Below are 26,386 nucleotides of genomic sequence, written 5' to 3'. Positions count from 1 at the left end.
TGAAGCCTTTCTCTGTCAACTTCAACACCGGTCAAACTCATTTAGATCAACAACTTGAGGGAAAACAACAAACAAATAACCGTAGATTTGAGCTGTGAACTCCAGGGCTATAGCTACTATATTACAGCACTAAATATGTCCCACAATTGTCCAAGTTTGTAAACAAGAACACAATTATAAAATATCTACCAAATTGCCGTCTTGGTGAAAAGTGTCACCTGATTTAGCATTCTAATCATCCTCACATAGTTCGGAGGAGGGAGAAGGTAGGTGTTAATTGAGCTTCAATACAACAATTTCAATTCATATTTCATTTATGGTTTACCTTCCCTAAAAGGCTGTCAAGGAGGCTGCATAAACAATGTTAAAGGATGGGCAAGTCAGGAAGAGAGCCGCAGGTGACAGTCTGATGCCCTAAATGCAATCAAAATATGTTGCTTTCAGGACTGTTTTTAAGTGTCACATAAGCCTTTAAATTTCACAGTTCCCTCGGAAACTGAACAATAACTCAAAGAATCCATCTTCTTCAGAATGTGGTGGTACATCCTATTATCATTCCCTGGGAGCAAAATACTGAATGGTAATTCCAAAATAAGTGAGGAAATAAAGGAGATTAGATTGGGGGGGCAGGGATTCTGACAAAGGGCTTCATTTTATAAAATAATAAAGCTCAGGCAAGCCTCAAATTAATGACAGCCTGACATCACTGATTCTCAGTTTTCCACAAAGACTCCCTAGAGCTGGTGGGCTGGTTATAGTCTGACGTTCCTGGGATAGACTGGCTGACCACAAGGTACAGCCAGCAAGATCAGAATGATTGCCTGAGATCTAATAGTTTGGCTAAAAATAATCTTCCTGGCATACAAAGTGAGATCATAAGAAGATAAGGCTAAATTTTTAAATCACTTCTTAAAATATCAATTTAGTACACCGATGACCACCTCTCTTAGAACGATAGGTACAAATAGATGGGCAACCTGACCCAAAAGGACTATCTTGTATTTTAATCTGTTGTCCACCAGATGGCATAAATGTTCTCCATCTACTGTGCATCTGCGTCTGAGGAACATCACTGTTGGAGTCTAAAAATCTTTACCACCTGTAGCCAGCTAAGGTGTCCACATACCCTGAAAAAAGAGTACCCTAATGAAACTAGTAAAAATAAAAGCAAAATATACCCAGTGAGAAAGAATATCTTTTCAATAAATGGTGCTGGGACAACTGGATATCCACATGCAAAAGAATGAAGTTGGAACCTCATCTCACACCATATATAAAAATTAACTTAAAACAAATCATAGGAAGTGTAAGACTCTTAGAAGAAAACACAGGAGCAAAAGTCTTTATAACCTTAGGCAGGCATGTTTCTTAGATACAACACCAAAAGTGCAAGAGACAAAAGAAAAAATAAATCAAAATTCTATGCTGAAAATGATACCATCAAGAAAGTAAAAAGACAACCCACAGAACTAAAGAAAATATTTACAAATAATATTTCTTTTCTTTTTTCTTTTTAAAGATTTTATTTATTTGACAGAAAGAGACACAGTGAGAGAGGGAACACAAGCAGGGGGAGTGGGAGAGGGAGAAGCAGGCTTCCCTCTGAGCAGGGAGCCCGATGCAGGGCTCGATCCCAGGACCCTGGGATCATGACCTGAGCCGAAGGCAGACGCTTAACGACTGAGCCACCCAGGCGCCCTACAAATAATATTTCTGATAAGAAACCTGGATCTAGACTATATAAAGAACTCTTACAATTTAACAATGAAAAGACAATAACCCAATTTAAAAATGGGTTTTCTCCATTTCTCCATGCCTCCAAAGAGAACATACAAAGAGCCACTAAATACATTTTAATGCTCCACATCATTAGTCATTAGGGAAATGCAAATCAAGACTACAGCGAGATACCACTTTGTACCCACTAAAATAGCTATAATCAAAGACAGACAATAATAATAAGTGTTGACAAGGATGTGGAGAAACAAGGCCCCAGAGAGTGTTGGTAGGAATGTGTACAATGGTTCAATGATGTTGGAAAACAGTCTGGCAGCTCCTTAACATGTGAAACAGAGAATTACCATATGACCCAGGAACTCCACTCCTATTACCCGAGGTATATTAGGCATGCCTTGGGATACCTATACTTAGATACATCAGCCAAGAGAAATGAAAGCATGTTTGCACAGAAACTTGTACACGAATATTCAAAGCAGCATTACCAGTAATAGCCAAAGAGTGAAAACAACCCCAATGTTGGTCAACTGATGAATGGATAAACAAAATATGGTGTAGCCACAACTAGGAATGTTTTTCAACAATAAAAAGGTCTGAAGCACGGCTAGAGGCAACAACATGGATGAAACCTCTTCCTAAGTCAGAGAAGCCAGACACAAATGACCAAGTATGATTCCATATGATACAAGGTCTAAAATCATTTGTGCACTTTAACTGGGTGTATATTTACAGTATATGAATTAGATCTCAATAAAGCTGTTCAAAAATCTATACAGGACAAAAATAGCCATGTATAAATTATCTGTAAACCTAGGATTTTTAAACATTAAATCCTAAGATTATACTATCATGGGAAAAAAGACAAATATGAAAGAAACTAACCTACTCAGTACTACTGAAACCTGGACAATGAAAGAATGAGTTAAGGGAAATGGTCTGTGTGGAAATAAGGTAAGATAAAACTTAAAGCAAGAGTTATCTTGTGTGTCTAGTATCATCCAAGGCAGGGAGTGGCCTGGCCAGATACTCACCTATCTCATTCCGTTGGCAGGTGTATCCCTTTAGAAGAGATGAATTAATTATACGATCACACAATGATATTTATCATAAATATCATTTTACAAACTCTACTTGCTCTGATTTCAAACTTACCAGGCCACTTCTCTAACTGTAAACGTCCCACAGACTTATCTGATAGGATTGTGATGATCAGCTGATTCTGGTATATAGTTCATTAGAAATTAGTAAATTAATCCCCCGGTTTAGATTCATCACTTATGATATCGGTTAGTATGAACCAATCCTCATGAGACTTATGAACTTTGGCTGCTTTTAGCAAACTATTTCTCAGCCTACAAAGTTCATGACCAGTGACTCTCAACCATGGGGACATTCCCAAAACAGGATTCCTAAGAGGTTAATCCACTGTATACTTCAGGCAGAGGTGGGGAAAGTAAGGTTCCCTAGCCTCTCCCACCTTTACTGACAATCACGGCTAGATGAAGCCACTGTCATGGATATGGGAGTACATGGTCTTGGGTAGGTTGGCATGCCCTGGACTGAAAGCCTTCCACCAAGATCCTACCAGCCTCTGAGGCCCAGACTGAACAACACCCTAGCCTTCCTCAGTGTACCTCCATCTCAGCTCTAACTTCCATACTTTCAGATCCCCACATTCTATTATGTTATCCAATCTGACCTCGTTTTACAGATGAAATAGTGGGACCCACAGAGCTTAAGAATCTTACCTAAAATCACCCAGCTAATTAATGGCAGAGTAAGAATCCGAACCAGAGTCTTTGGATTCCCAGCCCAATGTTTTATTCATTCGGTAGTGCTGCCTTTGTTTCAGGCCATTTGAATGCACAGCTTGTATTTGAGGAAATTCCCTTACCCCCTGCTGAGAAACCTCCTTCTTATGCCCAAGGCAGCGCTTCAGGCCCTTACAGTATTCTCACAGGCTATTTAACACCCTCATTTATAAGTCAGGTCCCAAGATTTTTTTGAATTTAAAAAAAAATCCTATAAAATTTTATATCTTTATATTCATTGACTATCTCTGCAAGAATACATTAGAAGTCAGTGACAGAATCTGGGGGCGCCTGGGTGGCTCAGTCAGTTAAGTGTGTGACTCTTGATTTCAGCTCAGGTCATGATCTCAGGGTCATGGGATTGAACCCTACATCGGGCTCTGTGCTGGGAGTGGAGCCTGCTTAAGATTTTCTCTCTCCCTCCTCCTCTGTCCCATACCCCTCCCTCAAAAAAAAAAAAAAAAAAAAAGGAAAAAAAGTCTGGGGCCCCTGGGTGGCTCAGTTGGTTAAGCGTCTGCCTTCAGCTCAGGTCATGATCCCAGGATCCTGGGATCCAGTCCCGTGTGGGGCTCCCTGATCAGCAGGGAGTCTGCTTCTCCCTCTGCCTGCCGCTCCCCACTGCTTGTGCTCTCTCTCTTGCTCTCTCTCTAAAAAATAAATAAAATCTTTAAAAAAAAAAAAAGTCAGTGACCGTCTCCAGTAAAGAACTAAGCCAAGTAGATGAAGAGAGACTTTTCATGAAACATCTTTTCAGTATTATTGGAATCCTTACCATATGCTTTTATTGCCCATATAAAAACATAATTTTTAAAAAGCCATGCCATAAAAAGGCCTACAAAATCCCAACATGTATACCATATACCTATCACACAGAGCATTCTCATTGAAAAGAATAAACATTACCAAATATCTGAGCCACCTTTATTTTTTCACACTGTTAGAAAGGATTATTTTACACCCTTCACCTGACAACTTTACAGATAATGTGCGCAGAATGCAGTTCCCTGCTTAGAGGCAGCCCGTCCGGTGGAGGAGAATGCTGAGACAGCCACCTATAACTGCTTAGAAGTTTGTTGCCATTTTCCTGCGAGGTTGCGAAAAACTAGATTTGCTTAAAATGTCCCTCAGTCTCTTTATAAAGATTTTATTTATTTATTTTTAGAGAGAGAGAGTGCAGCAGGGGAGGGGCAGAGGGAGAAGGAGAGAGAGAATCCCAAGCAGTCGGCTGAGCACTGGCTCCAAGCAGAGCTCAATCGCACGACCCTGAGATCATGGTCTGAACTGAAATCAAGAGCTGGATGCTCAAGTGACTGAGCCACCCAGGTGCCCATCCCTGTCTCTTTAAAGGAAGCCAGGTGGAGGGAGGCTACTGCTGCTATATTAACCTCCCCACTGGTTTCAAGGAAGTCTATCTATAAAAAGCCCTACTGCCAGGCTCCCCCGGGACAGGTCACCCACGCCAGGGTCTCCAGCCTTTGGAACCCAAGCATCCTGGGGATCCCTAAGCCCGTAAGTAGATTTCACTGACACTCGCCAAGATGCGTGAAGGGTGGGCTCTGTACACCTGGCTGCGCGGGCATTCCCACAGGGGCCCACGGACAGGCAAGCTCTGTCCTGTGTGTGTCACCTGGACGCAGGGAGAGCCCGGGGCGGCTGGGGCCCAGAGGCTGGACCCACAGGTCCCTGTCCGCAGTGGCCAGCCCTCTGGGGCCCTTGCAGTGGGGTGGGGGAGGGGGAGAAGCTGTGATGGTCATGTGCCCAGCCAGGTGGCTCCAGACGGCTCTGGACTGTCCATGGCCACTGATGCTGTTATTTAGACCTTTAAGCCACACCTAGGCATCTGGAGCTAGGCGTCTGGAGCCACACCGAGGCGGCTGCTCCTCTCTGCGCACACGAGGTGGGCCAGGGGCCTGAGCAGGACAATGGAGGCCATCACAGCCACCTAGAAGCCAGAGGTCTCCTATAGTGGCAAAGACTCACATACAGGGATCCCTGAAGACCACTGGGCAACATTCCCCTTCCAGGCGCAGTTGAGGAGACAGGAGCCCACCAGCTGGTGACCTGAGTGGCAGTGGAACGCAACGACAGCCCCATTAGCACCATTGCCACAAAAGACCTAGAAGGTGCCATGCGGGAGTGGCTATACATGAGTGCGAGCGCCAGAGCCTTCCCAGGGCAGGCATGGCATTCCAACCTGCCAGGGCCTCGCCCTACAGAGGGTGGCCCTGCACATCCCTGCACGCCACGCAGAGACCTCTTTCCCAGTTTTTAAGGATTCCACCTTTAAAGCAACTTATTACACGAGAAGTCCCATTATTCATTCCAACATTAGACAAAACTTTAGAGGTGTCTAGGCACCTACAGAGTCTAGACACTTTGTTAACGATCCTACATAGGTAGACTCAAGCTGTAGGAAGTCCTGAATTAAATAACATGCATATGAAACTGCAAAAAGGAAAGCAATAGATGTTGGATATAGGTTCTAAGCTGACTAACAATGATCATAGCAAATAACGATGTACAACTGTTCATTTATTTCTTCCTTCATTCAGATATTTAGGGAAGGATTAGTATGTGCCCAGCCCTATGCTAGGAACTTCTGATATAATGGTCATCACAAGTAGACTTGGCTCCTGTGCTCATGGTGCTTAGCCCAGTAGAGGAAACAAACATAAATCAAATCACTGAAAAACAGAATTAATATGTAGCTGAAAATTAGGACCTAGTGTTATGAAGAAAATTGTGCTATAAGCAGTTGAGGCTTTAAGCAGCCCAGCAGCATATTCAGATCTACATTTTAGAATAAGAAAAAAATCTTGTACTTAAATGAAATTACAGTGCAGAAATGTAAGGCAGCAGGACCAAATTGCTACATAGAAATACAGTGTTAACATTCTTCTAATTCTTAGGAAAGGTGCCAAGGAATTTTCAGTGATTAGAAATCCAAGGCCAGTGTTATGGCTGTGCTCCTGGAAGCAGTTTGGTCTTGCGGAGCCCAAGGCCTTGGTTCAGCAAATACTACCTCCAGACAATGCTTAGTAACATCAAAGTCTTTTGCTTTCCTGCCTTCTTTCCAGGACCCTGCCAAGACTTCACAGTCAAGACTATCAGCATCAGGGTCAGTATAGCTGTCCACTTATTTCAAAACAGGAGGGAGACTCCTGATTTACTCACCTGATAATTGAGCTTCATCTGTCGAACCTTCATGGTCTCATCTTCAAAGGCACTGTTTAAAAACAAAAAAAGAAAAAGAAAAAAGCATGTAAAGAGAAAATTCTGTTACAACTATGTCAATTTCATCTTTTCCTGTATCTACTCCTTTGGGCTGTTTGGAACCAATGGAAAGCATCCGTGTTTAGATGTTACCCACATCTGCAGGACTTGGCATCCTTAATGCCACACTTATTCCACAGAGGACCTCAGGAGACTGAAGTACCCAAAGAGCAAAACATGATGTAGTGTGGCACGAGAATGGCTCAGTCAGTTAAGTGTCTGACTCCTGATTTCGGCTCAGGTCATGATCTCAAATTTGTGAGATCAAGCCCCACACTGGGCATGGAGCCTGCTCAAGATTCTCTCTCTCTCTATCCCCCTGCCCTAACCCCCCTCAAATAAATAAATAAATCTTAAAAAAAAAAAAAAAAGATGTAGAACACAGACCCTCACGCATGCAGGGATTTTTTTTTTTTAAACCGTATGTTGAGTACTTACTATAGGCCAGGCACAGTGAAGTACTTTACATGCATTATTTTATTAATTCCTCAAAACAACTCTCTGAATTAGGTACTATTATTTTTCACACTTTGAAGCTGGAGAAACAGACTTGGAGGCCCACGCATAAGGTTAAACAGCAGAAACAGACCGTAATCCAGGTCTCTTTCCAGAGTCTAAATTCCACCTAAAATTCATTTGTCTTCTTTTTTGGAGCTAGCTCTAGGGAAGAGAATGAGACTATAAAGGGGCTCAGGGAAGGCTGCTCCCAGATATGTCTAAGTGGCACACTGATAATTCTCAAGTAAAGTTTACTCGAGAAACAGCCAATGCAGGCACATTCTGACACTCCTGTTTGTCCCCCTGAAAGCAGGAAATAAATTTCCCATGTGAAAGTTGCCCTCCCTGTACTCGGAGGTAAAGAAACATCCTTATCACCAGGGATAGAGAATTCAAAGCCTAGAAGTCCGTGTACACAAACTCTGCTTAATTTCTTCACTAATTAGTACCCAGGACTAAGTTTCTTTGTCTTGTTCTTCACAAATTTGTTCTTCACAAATTTATTGTTTCTTTTTCTAAAAGGTATATAAACCACCTGCTTTGGTTATTTCTTAGGCCCATATCTACAAGACCTCCATACATGCAAAATTAAAATTCTTTTTCTCCTGTTAATGTCTTGTGTCAACTTAATTATTAGACCAGTCAAAAGAACCAAGATGGGCAGGGTAAAATATCTCCCCCACCGCAACAACTGTGTATGGTATCTTTTTTTTTTTAAAGATGTATTTATTTGACAGAGACACAGTGAGAGAGGGAACACGAGCAGAGGGAGTGGGAGAGGGAGTAGCAGGCTTCCCACGGAGCAGGGAGCTGGATGCGGGGCTCAATCCCAGGACCCTGGGATCATGACCTGAGCCCAAGGGAGATGCTTAACGACTGAGCCATCCAGGCGCCCCCATTTGTTCCTCTTTTGAACTGGGAAAAGGAGATGACTTATTTTGAACACCCAGCTTTTTTTTTTAAGCATATAATTTATAAGGAAATTAATAAAGGGGAACTGTCAGAGAACCAGAATGTCATCTATATATCTAAGGGATTATTAAATCTGCTTACAGGTTAGTAGGCAGGAGGAGCCTTGGAGATAGTACATAAATTCCAAGTTGCTATGCATTATTAAAATGCATAACACCTTCTAAAATATGTGAAGGTAGTGGTAAACCATTAAGCCATGGATAGATGCTTTGGTATTTTTACCTCAAATGCAGGAAAAGCCATGCTTCCTTTTGTAGCCATGGAATTTGTCTTCTTAAATAGAACCTTGTATTTATAGTTTTTCTGACAGAAGGTTCCCAGTAAAAATTTATAATACAATAATAATTGAGAACCATTTCTGCCTTGTTTCATACTCTACTCTTTCCAAGAATGCTGAGTCACAAAATAAAATCTTAAATTAGAAAATTTTCAAAAATAGGAACAGCTTCTGAGAGAGTTTTTCAAAAGTTCAAAAGGATGTGGAGACAGTAATTTGATTCAGTTTTTGTTGTTTTCTTCCACCAAACAAATCTGTCTCCTGCTCCACGGGAAGCCTGCCTCTCCATCTCCCATCCCCCCTGTTTGTGTTCCCTCTCTCGCTGTGTCTCTCTCTAATAAATAAATAAAATATTTTTTAAAAAGATTTTATTTATTCATTTGAGAGAAAGAGAGAGCACGAGTTGGTGGGGGGAGAGGCAGACTCCCCACTGAGCCGGGAGCCCAATGTGGGGCTCAATCCCAGGACCTGGAGATCATGACCTGAGCCAAAGGCAGATGCTTAACCAATTGAGGCACCCAGGCGCCCCTCAGCTCAGGTCTTGATCTTAGGGTCGTGAGTTTGAGTCCTCTATCGGGTTCTGCTCTGGGTGTAGAACCTACTTAAAAAAAAAGGGGGGGGGCAAACAAATAAAAATGTCAGATATGATATACACAGGCCTTGATTCTGTAGGGCCCTAACATTTCTCCTAGATATGTTCCTGCTTCCCTTAGTGTTTTTAATTCTCATTCACATATTTTAAAATCTTAGCTTTATGAATATAGTGCTAGAATTTATTAGTATTCAGTGGATATTAGTATAAATTTGAAAAAATTCTACATAAAACAACTAAGATGTGGCACCTGGGCGACTCAGTTGGTTGAACGTTGGACTCTTGGTTTCGGCTCAGGTCAAGATCTCATTGGTCGTGAGAGCCCGTGAGCCTGTGTGGGGCTCTGCACTCAGCAGGGAATCTGCTTGAAGATTCTCTCTCCCTTTCCCTTTGCCCCTCCCCCTGCACTCTCTCTCTAAAATAAATAAATCTTTTTCTTTTTAAAGAAAATGATTAAGACAAAAAATTATGAATATAAATATATATAGGGAAAAAACTGTGAATATACAGCAATGGGTAACATGGTATAAAAATGCACTGTTATGTACTAGTATTTTCAACAGCTACTGCTATGAATCTTGTTTTTCCTCTACCTCACTCTGCTCTCAACACTGCAAAATCCAGAACTGCAAAATCCCCTGGCATGTAAAAGAAATCATCTTATCCCACCCCCTCACCCCATCCCTCCACACACACACACACACACACACACACACACACACACACACACACACACACACAATGCTAAAACCTCCTCAATCACGGTAAATTCTGACACACAACTTAAGTCCTCAAACATTTCTCTTAAGGCCTCTAATAGTGAGGAAACCAGCTGTATCTTCAATGCCTATCTTGACACCACTTAATTCCTTTCATCAAGCCTGGGCAAACTGAACAGACAATTTAAATAAACAGGTTTTGTTTTGACCTGAACAAAAGAGGCACTAAAAAGATGCTATATAATTGTAACATTTAGATACCTCCTATACATCAAAAGCTATACTTTCTTTGAGCTTTAGTTTTAAATAATTTAGCAGAAATAACAGATTTTTATATACTTATATTAATCTGAACTAGAATTTCTAGTCTAACCTGGAATATGATCTTATGAAATTTGCATTTTTTTCCTTTAATATTCTCTACTTCCTTTCAAATGAAGTTGTTTAATAGCAAGCCTAACCAAGGCCGGTAGTAAAGTAACACAAAACAGAAACAGTTCCTACAGAGTAAAAGAAATGGAATTACTGTATTTCCTCCCATTTTTCTCATGGAAAATTTCCTATTTACTTGATACAAACTGGGAAAATCCTAAACATACATCTTAGAAAAACCAATCCAACATTCAAGGGTGGCATATAATTATGCCCGTAGAACACCATTCTCTTGAAGTACTCTCCATTATATATATGTGCATCATATATATATATCATATAGCATAATATATATTTAACATATATAATGCAATGCTCATCACGATAAGTATAGTACCATATCTCTCACCATAGAACATTATTACAACATTTTTGACTATATCCCCTATGCTATACTTTTTATCCTCATGACTTATTTTATTTCTTAAAAGATTTTATTTATTTGAGAGAGAGAATGAAAGAGAGAGAGCAACAAGAGGGGGGAGGGTCAGAGGGAGAAGCAGACTCCCTGCTGAGCAGGGGCTCCCGATGCGGGACTCAATCCTGGTACTCCAGGATCATGACCTGAGCCGAAGGCAGTTGCTTAACCAACTGAGCCACCCAGGCGCCCGCCTCGTGACTTATTTTATAACAGGATGTTTATATCTGTTAATGCTCTTCACCTATTCACCCTATTATTTCTTTAATTGAAAGGATTTTTGAGATAATATATGTGTTACAAGAAGATTGTTGGTGCCAATCCTTTTTGTACAATTATTTTTCTTTCTACTGTTTTTCTTCATCGATTATAAAAACAATTCATACCGATTTTATAAATTTTGAAAAAATTTATAAAGAAAATGAAAGTCTCTTTATAATCCTACCATCTTGAGATATAATCCCTGCTAACAAGGAAACAATCTTTACGAGTATTTCTATACATTTGAAATAATATTTATGATTTTTGTACCATTTTAACTCAAGATTATATCATAAGCATCTTTTATGTTATTATATAGGTTTTTGAAATAGAATATTAAATGGCTATCTAATAGTCTATCACATGGACTTTCCATAAATTTTTTTCTTTTTTTATTATGGTAAAGACATGTACCATAAAATGAAACATTTTAACCATTTTTAAGTGGACAGTTCGGTAGTGTTGAGTACATTTACGTTGTTGTTTGCATACAAATTTTTATAGCATCATTATTCACAAGAGCCCAAAAGTAGAAACCTCTCAAGTGTCCATCAACTAATGAACAAGTAAACAAAATCTGGTTTATCTACTTAATGAAGTATTAAATCAGCCATAAAAAGGAGTAAGTACTGAAACATGGGAGAACCTGGAAAACATTATGCTACATGAAAGAAGCCAATCAACAAAAGACCACACATACTGTATGATTCTGGTCTTTTTAAAAATTTTATTTATTTATTTGACAAAGAAGGAGCGAGACAGAGAACGAGCAGGCAGAGGGGCAGGCAGAGGGAGAGGGAGAAGCAGACTTCCTGCAGAGCAAGGAGCCTGATGCAGGGCTCGATCCCAGGACCCTGGGACCATGACCTGAGCCCAAGGGAGATGCTTAACAACGGAGCCACCCAGAACCCCCTATATGATTCCATTTTCATGAAATGTCCAGAATAGGCAAATTTATAAAGGCAGAAAGATTAGTGATTGCTTAGGGTCTTGGAGGGATGAAAGTTGGGGGATGATAGCTAAAGGGCATGGGATAGCTTTTTGAAGTGATGAAAATGTCCTAAAATTAACTGTGGTGATGGCTGCACACTTTAGTGAATATACTAATAACCAGTGAAGTGTGTATAATTTAAAGGGGCGTATTGTATGGTATAGGAATACATTGCAATAAAGCTGTTATTATAAAAATGAGTCTATACTAATTCTAAAAAAAAATGGTATAACAAAGATCTTTTTTTTTTTATAAGATTTTATTTATTTAGTTGACAGAGAGAGACACAGCGAGAGAGGGAACACAAGCAGGGGGAGTGGGAGAGGGAGAAGCAGGCTTCCCGGTAAGCAGGGAGCCCGATGCGGGGCTCGATCTGTTACAGAATGCCAACTAATAAATACAGAATGAATAGAAGTAGAATATCATGACTTTATAACCACCATATTAATAATTGACTCTTGCAAGAAACATTGATGGATCCTATAACCACTGAGTGAAGCAGGATATTCAACACAATCTCAAGTATCTCCCCCACAGATTATATTAATTACAAAGAGGAAAAGGTAACATTACAATGAGGAAATCTGGCAGACATCACCTTAACCAAATGAAGGGATACAGCAACTATGATGGGACAGACCGACATATGGTATTCCCTGATGTGAGGTACTGAAAAGAATACAATATAATGTATGCAACATTCCTGCCAATAATGTTTGTCTTAAATCTATTCAAGAGGAAACAAACCAAATGGAGGGAAATTCTGCAAGACAACTCTCATGATTCTTCAGAAACATCCTTATCAAGAGAGATGAAAAAAATAGTTCTAGGTTAGAGTGGAGGAGATTTAAGAGATTTCTGGCAAGAAAATATAACACAGGGTCACCTGGGTGGCTCAGTCGGTTAAGTGTCTGCCTTCGGCTCAGGTCATGATACCAGGGTCCTGGGATCGAGCCCCGCATCGGGCTACCTGCTCGGCCAGGAGCCTGCTTCTCCCTCTCCCTCTGCCCCCCTCCCCCTTGCTTGTGATCTCTCTGTGTCAAATAAATAAATAAAATCTTTAAAAAAAAAAGAAAATATAACACATAACCCTTGAATTATGGATCAAAACATACAGTAAAGACTATTATGGGTGCACTGAGGATATCTATGAACAGCACATTAGACAAGGGTATTAGTATATTAATGTGAAGTGTCCCACACGTGATAATAGTATTGTGGTCATACAGGAGTGTGAATAAGGTAGAAATAACGAGGGAACAGGAACAGGGTAGTATGAGTATCCATGAGTCCATAATTATACAGATAAATAATGAATAAATGAATAAATAAACTAAAAAAAGGTAAAAAGCTCTTCCTTACAGAATAAAAAATCCAATTAAAAAAGATAAAAGGAGAGGCACCTAGGTGGCTCAGTCATTAAGTGACTGCCTTCAGCTCAGGTCATGATGCCAGCATCCTGGGATTGAGCCCCACATCGGTTCCCTGCTCAGCAGGGAGCCTGCTTCTCCCTCTCCCACTCCCTGCTTGTGTTCCTTCTCTCACTGTCTCTCTCTGTCAAATAAATAAAATCTTTAAAAAAATAAAATAAAAAAGATAAAAGGAATGATGGAAATAGAAAGTCACCAAGGGCAAACACCACAGTAATAATTATTGCAGGCAAGAATCACCAGTGGATGCTAAAATTAGCGGTTGAAAATATGATGAGAAACAGGATATTTGCATAGTGTCAAAGTATCTGCCCACAAGATAATTACTGATTCCAACGGAAAAAAATAGTAACTTTATAGTGGAAAAACCTGGAAGACAGCACCTTAACTAAGGGATTAAGATTAACATCACCAGTAAGAAGACACATCATGCTCCTCCTGATATGATGTGCCAAGAAAGGCACAGAATCATGTTGGTGGTATTCTTTTTTTTTTTTTAAGATTTTATTTATTTATTTGAGAGAGAGAGCACAAGCAGGGGGAGGGGTAGAAGGAGAGGAAGAAGCAGACTCTCCATTGAGCAGGGAGCCCCACATGGGGCTCAATCCCAGGACCCTGGGATCATGACCCAAGCTAAAGGCAGACACTTAACCGACTGAGCCACCCAGGCGCCCATGTTGGTGGTATTCTTGCCAAAAATGCACAGCCTTAATTTAAACATAGCAAACAGCAGAGGAACCCAAACTGAGAAACACGCTAACAAAAGAAATGGCCAGTACTCTTCAAAAGTCTGAAGATCAAAAGGGATGAAGGGGAGTGGGAGGTACGGCTTCCAGTTAGGGGATGAATAAGTCACGGGGATGAAAGGTACAGCATAGGGAATGTAGTCAATGGTACTGTAACAGCCTTGTATGGTGACAGATGGGAGCTATGCTTGTGGTGAGCAGAGCACAGAGTTGTTGAATCACTATATTGTACACCTGAAACTAATGGAACATTGTGTGTCAACTATACTTTGACTTTTAAAAAAGCCTCAGGATCAGAAAAGGCAAAGAAAGACTGAGACACTACCCAGGCTGGAGAAGGTTGGAGAAGACTAAAGAAACATGACAACTAAGTAGACTACGGGATCCTGGATTTGGATCCCAAACTATTAAGAGACATTAGTGGGAAAACTGGCAAAACTTCCAAAAAGATGGGGCACCTGGGTAGCTGAGTCGCTAAGCGTCTGCCTTCGGCTCAGGTCATGATCCCAGGGTCCTGGGATCGAGCCCCCAGTTGGGCTCCCTGCTCAGCGGGAAGCCTGCTTCTCCCTCTCCCACTCCCCGTGCTTGTGTTCCTCTCTCGCTGTCTCTCTGTCAAATAAATAAATAAAATCTTGGAAAGAAAAAAAAAAAACTCCAAAAAGACCTGTGGATTAGTTAATGGTACTGAATCAGTATTAATGTCCTGGTTTTGGTAACTTACTATGGTTAAGTAAGATATCAACATTAGGGGAAACTTGGTCAAGGAATTCTCTTATATTTTTACAACTTTTTTGTACATCTAATTTAAAAGATTGTTTAATGTGAGATAATAAAAAATAATGTTAATAAGCAGTGACTCTAGGTACAGGGCATAGGTTATCAATTTACTTTTCTTGCTAGATTTCAGCATATTAAAATTTTTTCAAAATAAGAAACTAGAGGGAAAAAACAAGAAAACAGACATTTTGTGTAATGCACATTTCAGGGTACACTTAAAAATCCACATGCCCTTTAATCTAGCACCTAATTTACACACACAGTATTTCTAAGGAATGGAGATGGTATGGAACAATAACAAAATTTACCCAAGATAAATCTGAGACACTTAGAGCCTACTTGAAAACATTACTCACTGAATTGCTAGTCTAGAGCTGGACCCAACAGACCATGTTGCCAAACAGTTTGAAGCATTTAATAACGTATCAATGACCTAGTAGATTCTAGGATCACTCTGCACTTTTAACATTCCTGTCAAGTTCTCTCAGCGTGCAAAAAAAAAAAAAGTAATAAATTTTTCGAACACAAAGTCCATTGCCGCTGTCCAGTCAGGGAAGGCTTCTTGCTGCCTCCTACACGATACCAGATAATCAGGATGCTGTAATCAGCACTTAGCTGCAATTTGGCCAGTGATGCAGGAGGCTAAACAGGCTCCTTCTGTGGTACTGGAGGGAGTAAACAACACCCTTGCCAGAAACGCAGCAGGCTGACTTGCAAAACTGAAGGCTGTGAGCAGTCCGTGGCTTTTCTCATAGTAACTTGAGTGAGCACTTCCTTTGCTGATTATAATATTGCTTCATAATATCACAAATGATACTTTTTAGTCTCAGGAATTAGTTAAGAAAGAAGGAGGGGCGCCTGGGTGGCGCAGTCATTAAGCGTCTGCCTTCGGCTCAGGTCATGATCCTGGGGTCCTGGGAAGCCTCCTTCTCCCTCTCTCACTCCCGCTCGCCCTGCTTGTGTTCCCTCTCTCGCTGTGTCTCTCTCTGTCAAATAAATAAATAAAATCTTTAAAAAAAAAAAAGGAGAAGGAAAGGCTTACCCTATTTTATTTTAATAAATGCAATAAATGCCAATGTGGATTGAGAAAGGGGACAACTTAGAAGGCAATTTCATACTTGTTTTAGTTAGAGGCATTCATAATTGTAAATCTTTAGTCATTAGCTGCCTGTACAGAGTTACAATAAAAACAATTTATGAAAATCTGGTTCAACTCTATCAGGAACAAATGTACTATGTGTGCAAAAGAATTATTAAAAAGGTGATATTACAGGAAAGATGAAGGAAAAAAGGTTTAGTAACTGAAGACAAGTAATTACATAAAGCAATGTAATTTTTAAATTCTTAAATCTAGCCAGTTATTCATACTTAATCAAAGATTTGACTCCCACTTCTGGGCGAAAAACTGTAGGTTTGATTATGCCTTTTACTTAAATACACATACTAAAAATCAATAAAATCAACAAATTGGACTTCATTAAAAAAAAACTTTTAGTGAGACTACATCAAGGTAAAAAGTTTCTGCACAGCAAAGGAAACAAACAGAATGAAAAAGTAACCTATTGAATGGAAGGAAATATTTGCAAATCATATAGCTGATAAGAGGTTAAAATCCAAAATAAATAAAGAACTCGTACAATAGCAAAAAAAACCCCCAATAATCTGATTTGAAAGTAGGCAGAAGATCTGAATACACATTTTTCCAAAGACGGACAGATGGCCAACAGGTACGTGAAAAAGTGCTCAATATCACTGATCATCAGCAAAATGCAAATGAACACCACAGTGAGATATCACCTCACACCTGTCAGAATGGCTAGTATCAAAAAGACAAGAGGGGTGCCTAGGTGGCTCAGTTGGTTAAGCAGCTGCCTTCAGTTCAGGTCATGACCCCACGGTCTTGGGATCAAGCCCAGTGGCAGGCTCCCTGCTAGGCGGGGAGCCTGCTTCTCCTTCTGCCCCGCTTGTGCGCGCTCTCTCTCTCTCAAATAATAAAATCTTTTTTTTTTTAAGATTTTATTTATTTATTTGACAGAGAGAGAGACACAGTGAGAGAGGGAACACAAGCAGGGGGAGTGGGAGAGGGAGAAGCAGGCTTCCCGCTGAGCAGGGAGCCCGATGCGGGGCTCGATCCCAGGACCCTGGGACCATGACCTGAGCTGAAGGCAGACGCCTAATCTTAAAAAAAAAAAAAAAAAAAAGACAAGAAATAACAAGTGTTGTTGAGGATGTGGAGAAAATGGAACCCTTGTGCACTGCTCGTGAGAATGTAAATTGGTGCAGCCACTATGGAAAACAGTATGGAGGTTCCTTAAAAAATTAAAAATAGAGCCCGGGTAGCTCAGTTGGTTAAGCATCTGCCTTTGGCTCAGGTCATGATCCCAGGGTTCTGAGATGGAGCCCCATGTCAGGCTCCTGGCTCAGTGGGGAGTCTGCTTCTCCCGCTCCCTCTACCCCTCCCCTTGACTTGTTCTCTCTCTCTCAAATAAATAAATCAAAATATTTTTAAAATTAAAAATAGAGCTTCCATATGATCCAATAATTCTATTTCTGGGTATTTATCTGAAAAAGAAAAGCCTTAACTTGAAAAGATATGTGCACCCCATGGTCACTGCAGCATTATTTACAATAGCCAAATAGTAAATCAGAGAAAACACAAATACTGTATTATCTCACTTATCTGTGGCATCTAAAACAAACAAACAAAATAAAAAAAACAAGCTGATAGATAGAACAGACTGGTGGTTGCCAGAGGCAGATGGGGACTAGGCAAAATGGGTGAAGGGGATCAAAGGGTTATAAAATAAATAAATTATAAAATAAGTAAGTCATGGAGATGTAATGCATGGTTAATAATAATGCATTGCATATTGGAAAGTTGCTAAGAGAGATCTTTAAAGCATTCATCACAAGAAAAAACAAATTTTGTAACTATATGGTTATGAACATCAACTACACTTAGTGTGATCATTTCACAATACATACAAATATTGAATCATTATGCTGTACACCTGAAACTAATGTTATATATCAATTATACCTCAATAAAAAATATTTTCTCCTCACCTGGGGCTTTTGTTCTGCAAAAGATATTCTTACGAAATTTAAAGGGCCAGCCTCAGATGAGAAAATATTTGCAAAATACATATCTAACACAGGATTTATATTTAAAATCAAAAGTAGTCTTATCAGTTTACTAAGAAGACAACCCAGGGCGCCTGGGTGGCTCAGTTGGTTAAGCAGCTGCCTTTGGCTCAGGTCATGATCCTGGAGTCCCGGGATCGAGTCCCGCATCGGGCTCCCTGCTCAGCAGGGAGTCTGCTTCTCCCTCTGACCCTCTTCCCTCTCGTGCTTTCTATCTCTCATTCTCTCTCTCTCTCAAATAAATAAATAAAATCTTTAAAAAAAAAAAAAGACAACCCAATTAAAAATTGGACAAAAGGTTTCAACATTGATTTCACAAAAGAAGAAATATGAATGGTCAATAAGTACAAGGAAAGATGCTCAATATGATGAGTCATTACAAAAATGCATATTAAAACCACAATGAAATATCAATACATAACCAATGGAAAGGCTAGAAATTAAAGACTGACCATCAGTGTTGGTGAGGGTGTAAAGCAACTTGAACTCACATGGCTGGCCAACCAGCAGGTATATGCAAAATGCGCAACCACTTTCAGGTACTTTCTTTAAAATGTCAAACATATACCAACTATTTGATCCAAGCACTCCACTCCGAAATTTACCTAAGATATCATGAAGGCATATGTCCACAAAAACAAAAACAAAAAACAAAACTATCTATGGATGTTCATAGCAGCTTTATTTTTTTTTAGCAGCTTTATTTGTATTAGCCAAAACGTGAAAACAACCCAAATGTCCATCATCGGATGAATAGATAAATTTTATGAGGGATACTATCTGGCAATAAACAGGAAAAAACTATTGATACACACGACAAAATGGATGAATACCAACATCATTCTGCTAAGTACAAGAGAACACACCCAAGATGACACTTATGTAAAATTCTAAAGATACAAACTAATCAGTAGTAACAAAAAGCAGGGGGTATCTGAGAGTAAGAAGGAAGGATGGAGGGGCGCCTGGGTGGCTCAGTTGGTTAATCGACTGCCTTCGGCTCAGGTCATGATCCTGGAGTCCCGGGATTGAGTCCCACATCGGGCTCCCTGCTGAGCAGGGAGTCTGCTGCTCCCTGTGAACCTCTTGCCTCTCATGCTCTCTATCTCATTCTCTCTCTCTCTCAAATAAATAAATAAAATCTTTAAAAAAAAAAAAAAAGAAGGAAGGATGGATTATAAAGGGGCAAAAGGAAACTTTGGGGTTCATTATCTTGACTGTAGTAATGGTTTCACAGGGGTATACAGGTGTCAAAACTCATCAACAGGTACAGTTCAAATGTGGGGTTTGATGTATGTCAATTATAAATCTATTTTTTAAATCCACCTACAAAGGGGGTTAAACAAGTAAATAATTCAGTCCAGTTCCAAGTACAGCATGAGTGTCAATATAATGTTAAACCAATGCAAACTATATATATTAAGCTTTTGCAAACTATAATGATGGAAAATCTCCAACAGGGGCGCCTCGGTGGCTCAGTCGTTAGGCATCTGCCTTCGGCTCAGGTCATGATCCCAGGGTCCTGGGATCAAGCCCCGCATCAGGCTCCCTTCTCTGTGGGAGGCCTGCTTCTCCCTCTCCTACTCCCCTTGCTTGTGTTCCTGCTCTATTTCTCTAAATAAATAAAATCTTAAAAAAAAGAAAAGAAAAATCTCCAACACATTAAATGTTAAATATAACTCCAATGTGTTCCCATGCACATACTTCGGGCCTTTTATAAATATTTGGAAATAAAGATCTAAGATCAGGCTTGCCTCAAAAATATGTACAAAAAATAAGCATGCAAGTTGGAGGGGTGCCTACTGGCTCAGTTGGAAGAGCATGTGACTCTTGATCTCAAGGTCATGAGTTCAAGCCCCATATTGGGTTGTAGAGATTACTTAAATAAACAAACTTAAAAAAAAATTTTTTTAAGTATGTAAGTTGGAGAATAAAACATATCATATGAATTAGGTTTCAGCTACTCTGTTACTCCTCTCCCAAGAGGGCCCAAGGGCCACAGAGTTCTTTCCTTAGGTGAGGTAACAATTTGAGAATTCTCATCCTCCTCTCCAACTGTACTCATAAAAATACACATGCTCCATCTCTCTTCCTATCACAGAGGAAGATGTTCCTCTACATAAAGTGAACTCTGATACTGGTGAACTGATTCTGGCCCCTGTTTCCCCAGAATTACAATGAATACTACTCCTCTATCTTCAGGCTTTCCATCTCTAGTAGTTTCTTTCCTCGGCTCATAATAATTCTTTAAAAAGCTACCTTCCTAGACTTTATCTATCTATAAAGCTATTAATCAATCTCCACTTCCCATCATCAGCACATAACTTCAGGATAATCAACACTTGCTGTCACTATTTCAACTATACTTCACTTCTCAACTCATTGCAGTCTGGCTTTATTCCCTCATTCTCCTGAAACTCATCCTCTAATTGCCAAAAATAGTAGTTTGTTTTCACCTTGCATTCCTGCTTGACTTGCCTGAAGTACTTGACAAAAAATAACCACCAGCTCCTTACTGAAACTCTCTCTCTTGTTTTCTTGAAAACTCCTTAGTTCTACTCTTACCTAGCTGCTCCTCTCACTAAATTCAGTCAGCAACTATTAAGCATGCCCTACATACCAGGCACTGAGGTAGCACTAAGGATACAGGAATGAACAAGGAATTAGCTTCAGCCTCCACAATACTTACACCCCTTTACTTTCCGTCCTCTTCCATTGACCATTATTGTAGTCAGGGTTACATGCTGATCTACAGGCCTGTCCTATGTCATTTATCTATTGCCATGACTGATAACCCCAAATCTTTATCTCTGGCAGCCACACTAAACTCGGCCCTAATATCTAGTTGACCTCAAACCAAGCACACAAGGGGCAGACTCCAAGCAATCCTGGCAAGACTAAAAACCAAACTGAGATTTCAGCTGCTGCCTTCCAGCCCAGTTTGCAGTTAAAGAGATCAAATAACTGATCTACCTTTAAACAAACCAACCGAAAAAAAAAAAAATCAAGTCTTCGTGGGAAAATAACAGAATCCAGAGTCTTTACAATGTACCATGCATAATGTTCAGTACACAATAAAAAATTATTCCATATCCAAAGAAACAGGAAAAATTTGACATATCAGTAGATATTATCCAATCTGAAGAACAGGGAAGAAAACTTTTTTAAAACATGAAGAGAGAGGAACGATTTTCTGGATAAAAAAATAACTTAAGAGGCGCCTGGGTGGCTCAGTCATTAAGCATCTGCCTTCAGCTTGGGTCATGATCCCAGGGTCCTGGGATCAAGCCCTGCATCGGGCTCCCTGCTCGGCGGGAAGCCTGCTTCTCCCTCTCCCATTCACCCTGCTTGTGTTCCCTCTCTCGCTGTGTCTCTCTCTGTCAAATAAATAAAATATTTTTTTTAAGATTTTATTTTTTATTTATTTGGCAGAGAGAACAAGTAGGCAGAGAGGCAGGCAGAGGGAGAGGGAGAAGCAGGCTCCCCGCTGAGCAGGGAGCCCGATGCAGGGCTCGATCCCAGGACCCTGGGATTATGACCTGAGCCGAAGGCAGCTGCTTAACCGACTGAGCCACCAAGGCAACCCATCAAATAAATAAAATCTTAAAAAAAAATTTTTTTTAAGTATATCCCTGCCTTAGTAAAAGGGCCTAGCCTATGCTTCGCTTCTTGACTTAGGAATCTTGTGGTAAGCGTTAGTTATTACACTGAGCTCTCGTATCAGTGTTCCACAGCCTATAAAAGTGCTATGGAGTAATGCTTTTTAAATAAAACATACATATTGACTAAATAACTAAATATCTTTGTACAGCTTCACAGTAACTCTGTGATAAATGAAACATCTCTTTAAAAATGTCATTGTAAAAAGAATTTTCTCTATGGGAATAAATGACCTGCCATTGAATAAACAGCTCCTGAAAATCTAAAACAAACAAACAAAAAAAACCCCCACACACCCCTAAGTTCAAGTCTCACTTTTTCTATGAAAAAGTCCTCAATTTCTCCATAATAATTTCCTCTGTTCTACTTCAACAGTGCTTTGAACATTTCTAAATTATACTTATCCTGAATATCCTGATGGTATGTTTGTATCAGTTTCCTATCCATTTGAACAGTAACATTCCCAAAAACTGTTGACAGTGAAAGAGTAAGAACTTTATTATTCAATGTGACTTAGCACACAAACACACACATAATACAAATGCACACATACACATGTATAGCTGATCTTTTAAAATATTAAAAAAAAACTTTACAGAAAAAAATCCCAATATACTACAAACTCTCACATCACAATCAATTTCTAATTCTTGTCAGTACCTTCATATACTTTTTTCCTTTTTCTCAAACTGAGTTTGCATTAATTTTTTAAGTTATCATATGGTAAAACTGACTTTTTAAGTGCACTATAAATTCAACACATGCACAGATTTGCTGTGAACACTCCAAAAACTCATTTTGGTCTTTTTTTTTTTCAATTATTTTATCTATGTATGTGTCTCCTTTTATTGACAAAATTCATATACATATCATATCTTGATGGTTAACGTGTCCTACCCCACTGGTAAGATGGACTTGTTCCCTCTGTTAAATGTAGAACTTCTTCTTTTGTGTCACTATAGAACAGCAATGAGTATCTTTATTCTTCAAAGTGGAATTTTCAAGTCAAAAGTTATAAACTATACTATTATGAGTCCTTGCCTATAATTCTTCTGAATTGTTTTTCCCCCAAAATAGAACTTTATAAATTTACATTGCTACCAGCAAGTTAAAAACCTATTTCTCTATGCTCTGGCCAATTTGGGATGTTACCTCTGTTAGGTTAATGATATAGTAAAGTAACTTAAGGGGTGCCTCGGTGGTGCAGTTGGTTAAACGCCAACTCTTTGCTTTGGCTCAGGTTCTGATCTCACCATCCTGATCTCAAGTGAAATCAAACCCCATGCTGGACTCTGCACTGGGCATGAAGTCTGCTAGATTCTCTCTCCTTCTCCCTCTGCCCCTCTTGCTCATGCTCACTAACCCCTCTCTCTCTCTCTAAAATAAAATAAATAAATCTTAAAAAAAAAAAGTAACTTAAAGTCGTTTACTTGCATGTTTTTAATTACTAAGGGAAAGGACTCTTTTACCACAGAATGAATAACTATTCCACCTGATACACATAATTGATCTACAACTGGGAAACAAACGTCTGTAATTCAAATAAAAGTCATACAAGCAAAGTTAGACAAGAAAAGATACAAAAGAAGTTTAACTTGACTACCCTCTACTGTCTACAGAATCAAAGTTCACAATATCTTTTTTTTTTAAGATTTTATTTATTTATTTGACAGAGAGAGACAGTGAGAGCAGGAACACAAGCAGGGGGAGTGGGAGAGGGAGAAGCAGGCTTCCCACTAAGCAGGGAGCCCGATGTGGAACTCGATCCCAGGACCCTGGGATCATCACCTGAGCCTAAGGCAGACGCTTAACGACTGAGCCACCCAGGCGCCCTCAAAGTTCACAATATCTAAAGTACAATGATCCTCACTCAGATTTTTAAATTTAAAGTATATTTTTTCTGGAGCACCTGGGTGGCTCAGTCGTTAAGCGTCTGCCTTTAGCTCAGGTCATGATCCCAGAGTCCTGGGATCAAACACCGCATGGGGCTCTCTACTCATCGGGGAATCTGCTTCTCCTCCCACTCCCCCTGCTTGTGTTCCCTCTCTTATTGTGTCTCTCTCTGTCAAATAAATACATAAAATCTTTAAAAAAAAAAAAGGAAATTTTTTCTTAGAAAAGTAATTTACTCCCATCAGAAAAATTAAAAAGTAAATTAAAATATACTACATAATAATAATGCATTATTTTTTCCAAGTCATACATTGTAAACTTTTTCCTTCATTTTTATAAGCACAATTTTTAGTGGCGGCATAATATTTTATCAATACCGATTTATTCCCCTGTTGTTGGATATTTATGTTGTTACTAATTTATTTATTTTTTATTTCATACTAGTTTATTATTTCTCATATGCTTCTGCACTCACTAATTCATCCACTTCTGAAGGATTACTGAGTGATATCTTCATCAGCCAACCGTCTTCATAACAAGATTTGTTGGCAAGTCCCGGATTTTCTGCAAAAGCTTCATTAATTTATTTCTCCTGATAGAGGAGAATAGAGCTCACTAGCAGCTTTCATACTTTTCAAAGCACCAAACTCACATTGTTTGTTCAATTTTGTCCCAACTTCAGACTACAGTAAACAACATCACAACATCTCCCAAAGCTTCCTGTGCAAAATTGCTGATTCCCACTGTTCCAATACCATTTTCTCTTGTTATTCATTCATGCTTGTATGTGAATTTATGCACGCGTAGCAGAGGAGACTGCAGGCAGCTTTGCGATTGTCATTCCGTCCCTGCCCCCCCCACCCCCCTCCCCGCACCCTCCCACAGTGCCGCCCCGGGCACCCAACTGGGCGCCTGCCCTCCGTGCCGCCCCCCAGGCCAGAGCAGGCAGCGTGCGCCCTCCGCACTCTGGCTGCACACCACAGCCCTCACGCTCTGCAGCGCTCATAGTTGTTGTTAATTTAATAACAAAAAGTGTTATAGATTTATATCCAGAAGAAATTAGCACATATGCCTACAAAAAGAGTTGTACAAGAATGTTCATAAAGCCAAAAGCTAGAATCACATGTCTAAGACCAGAAGAACAACAACAAAAAAACAAATTGTGGTATAGTCATTCAATGTAATATTACTCAGCAGTAAAAAGAACTGGTAATATACATAAACGACATGGTTAAATCTCAAAAACATTATGCTGATTGAAAACAGCCTTACATGGGGGCGCCTGGGTGGCTCAGTCGGTTAAGTGTCTGTCTTTGGCTCAGGTCATGAACCCAGAGTCCTGAGATTGAGCCCCAGGCCTGGATCCCTGCTCAGTGGGGAACCTCTTTCTCCCTCTCCTCCCTGCTCCTGCTGGCTCTTGTTATCTCTGTCTCCCTTTCTCTCTCAAACAAATAAATAAAATCTTAAAAAAGAAAAAAGAAAAGAGCCTTGCATGAAAGAGTATATACTGTATGGTTTCACTTATATTAGTTCAAGAACCACCAAAAGCATCTATGGTGATAGAAATCAGAATAATGGTTACCATTGCGGGGTGGAGGGTAGAGGAAAGATAAAATTTGAAAGAGGCACAAGGAATCTTTCTGGGTGATAGAAATGTTCTATAGCTGCATCATAGGGATATATATAAACATAAAATAGTCCTTGAACTGTACACTTAAAATGTGTATTTTACTGTATAGAGATTATACCTCATTAATAAATAAATAAAACAAATTTAAATAAAGCTTATATCTGCATTTCAAGGTTTCTTTTTGAGACAGATTCCCAGAAATAGGATTACTAAGGGTAGACCTAAATCCTTTTTGGAATGAGAAGACTGGTCAAAGGGTATGACTAGTTGTTTGCCAAATTAACTTCCCAAACAAACTACATCAATTCATACTTCCACCAGCAGTATGATCAGTGCTGATCATACATAAAATGGAAATTATCTCTCTTGGTAGTCCACATTTAGATTAACCTGCTCAAGGTTATAAAAAATTATTTAGTGTCCAAAGTCTCTCTTCAATAATTTAAATCCTTTGCTTGTTTGATATACTGGAGTCATATTCTGAATAAATTCTTATAATTTAGTTATCCCTTGACCATATGTATTCTAACACCACAGATATTTTAACTTTGCCTTTTAAAATAGTTTTAAATTTAACCATCTTGTTCTTTTTTAAGTCTACTACAAGTTTCCTCACAATTCTCCTTAAAAGTAAAAACAAACTATAATATTAATATGAACCCCAACCAATAATATTAATATGAACTCAAAGCCTAACAACAACAGAAATACAATAATAAACTCATGTCATTGAGGTAAAAGGAAAGGAAAAGGTTCTATTTGCTAGGGAGAGTGCTTAGGCCTTTATACATATAAATCTTACTATTCATTTGAACCACGTAAGGTTGCTATTATTTTACTTATTTTATAGATGAAAAAAGGTGGCTCCAGGAGATTAAGTAATTTACTAAGCCAAGCTTAAGGTCACATAAATTAGAAAAAACAAAACCAAATTTTCATACAAATATATAAGACACCAAAGTCCCTGTTCTTTCCCTCTGTAACCCTGCTTCTCAAAAACAGGCACACATCAACAAAAGAAACAAAAACAATTGATGTATAGTATAAAAAGCATTGGACAAAATTCAAGATCCTTTCAAGATAAAAACAGTTAATAGAACAGAAATAGAAGGAAACTACCTCCAC

At 39.4% G+C, this 26,386-nt stretch overlaps 1 protein-coding gene across 1 annotated transcript in view; it reads right to left on the bottom strand.

The window, feature by feature from the left end:
* TULP3 (TUB like protein 3) overlaps positions 1 to 26,386 on the bottom strand; it is a 57,134-nt gene that overhangs the window by 13,288 nt on the left and 17,460 nt on the right. Inside the window, exon 2 of the mRNA XM_028121129.2 lies at positions 6,723 to 6,774. Within this exon, the coding sequence (XP_027976930.1) occupies positions 6,723 to 6,774 (52 nt within the window). The remainder of the gene's footprint in view (positions 1 to 6,722; positions 6,775 to 26,386) is intronic.

This window comes from Eumetopias jubatus, unplaced genomic scaffold (assembly GCF_037043125.1).
Source record: "Eumetopias jubatus isolate StellerSeaLion01/CBP00866 unplaced genomic scaffold, mEumJub1_p1.0 scaffold_8, whole genome shotgun sequence".
NCBI classification, from domain to species: domain Eukaryota; kingdom Metazoa; phylum Chordata; class Mammalia; order Carnivora; family Otariidae; genus Eumetopias; species Eumetopias jubatus.
The sequence above is the reverse complement of the archived record's forward strand: the minus strand, read 5'-3'. Positions and strand labels throughout refer to the sequence as shown.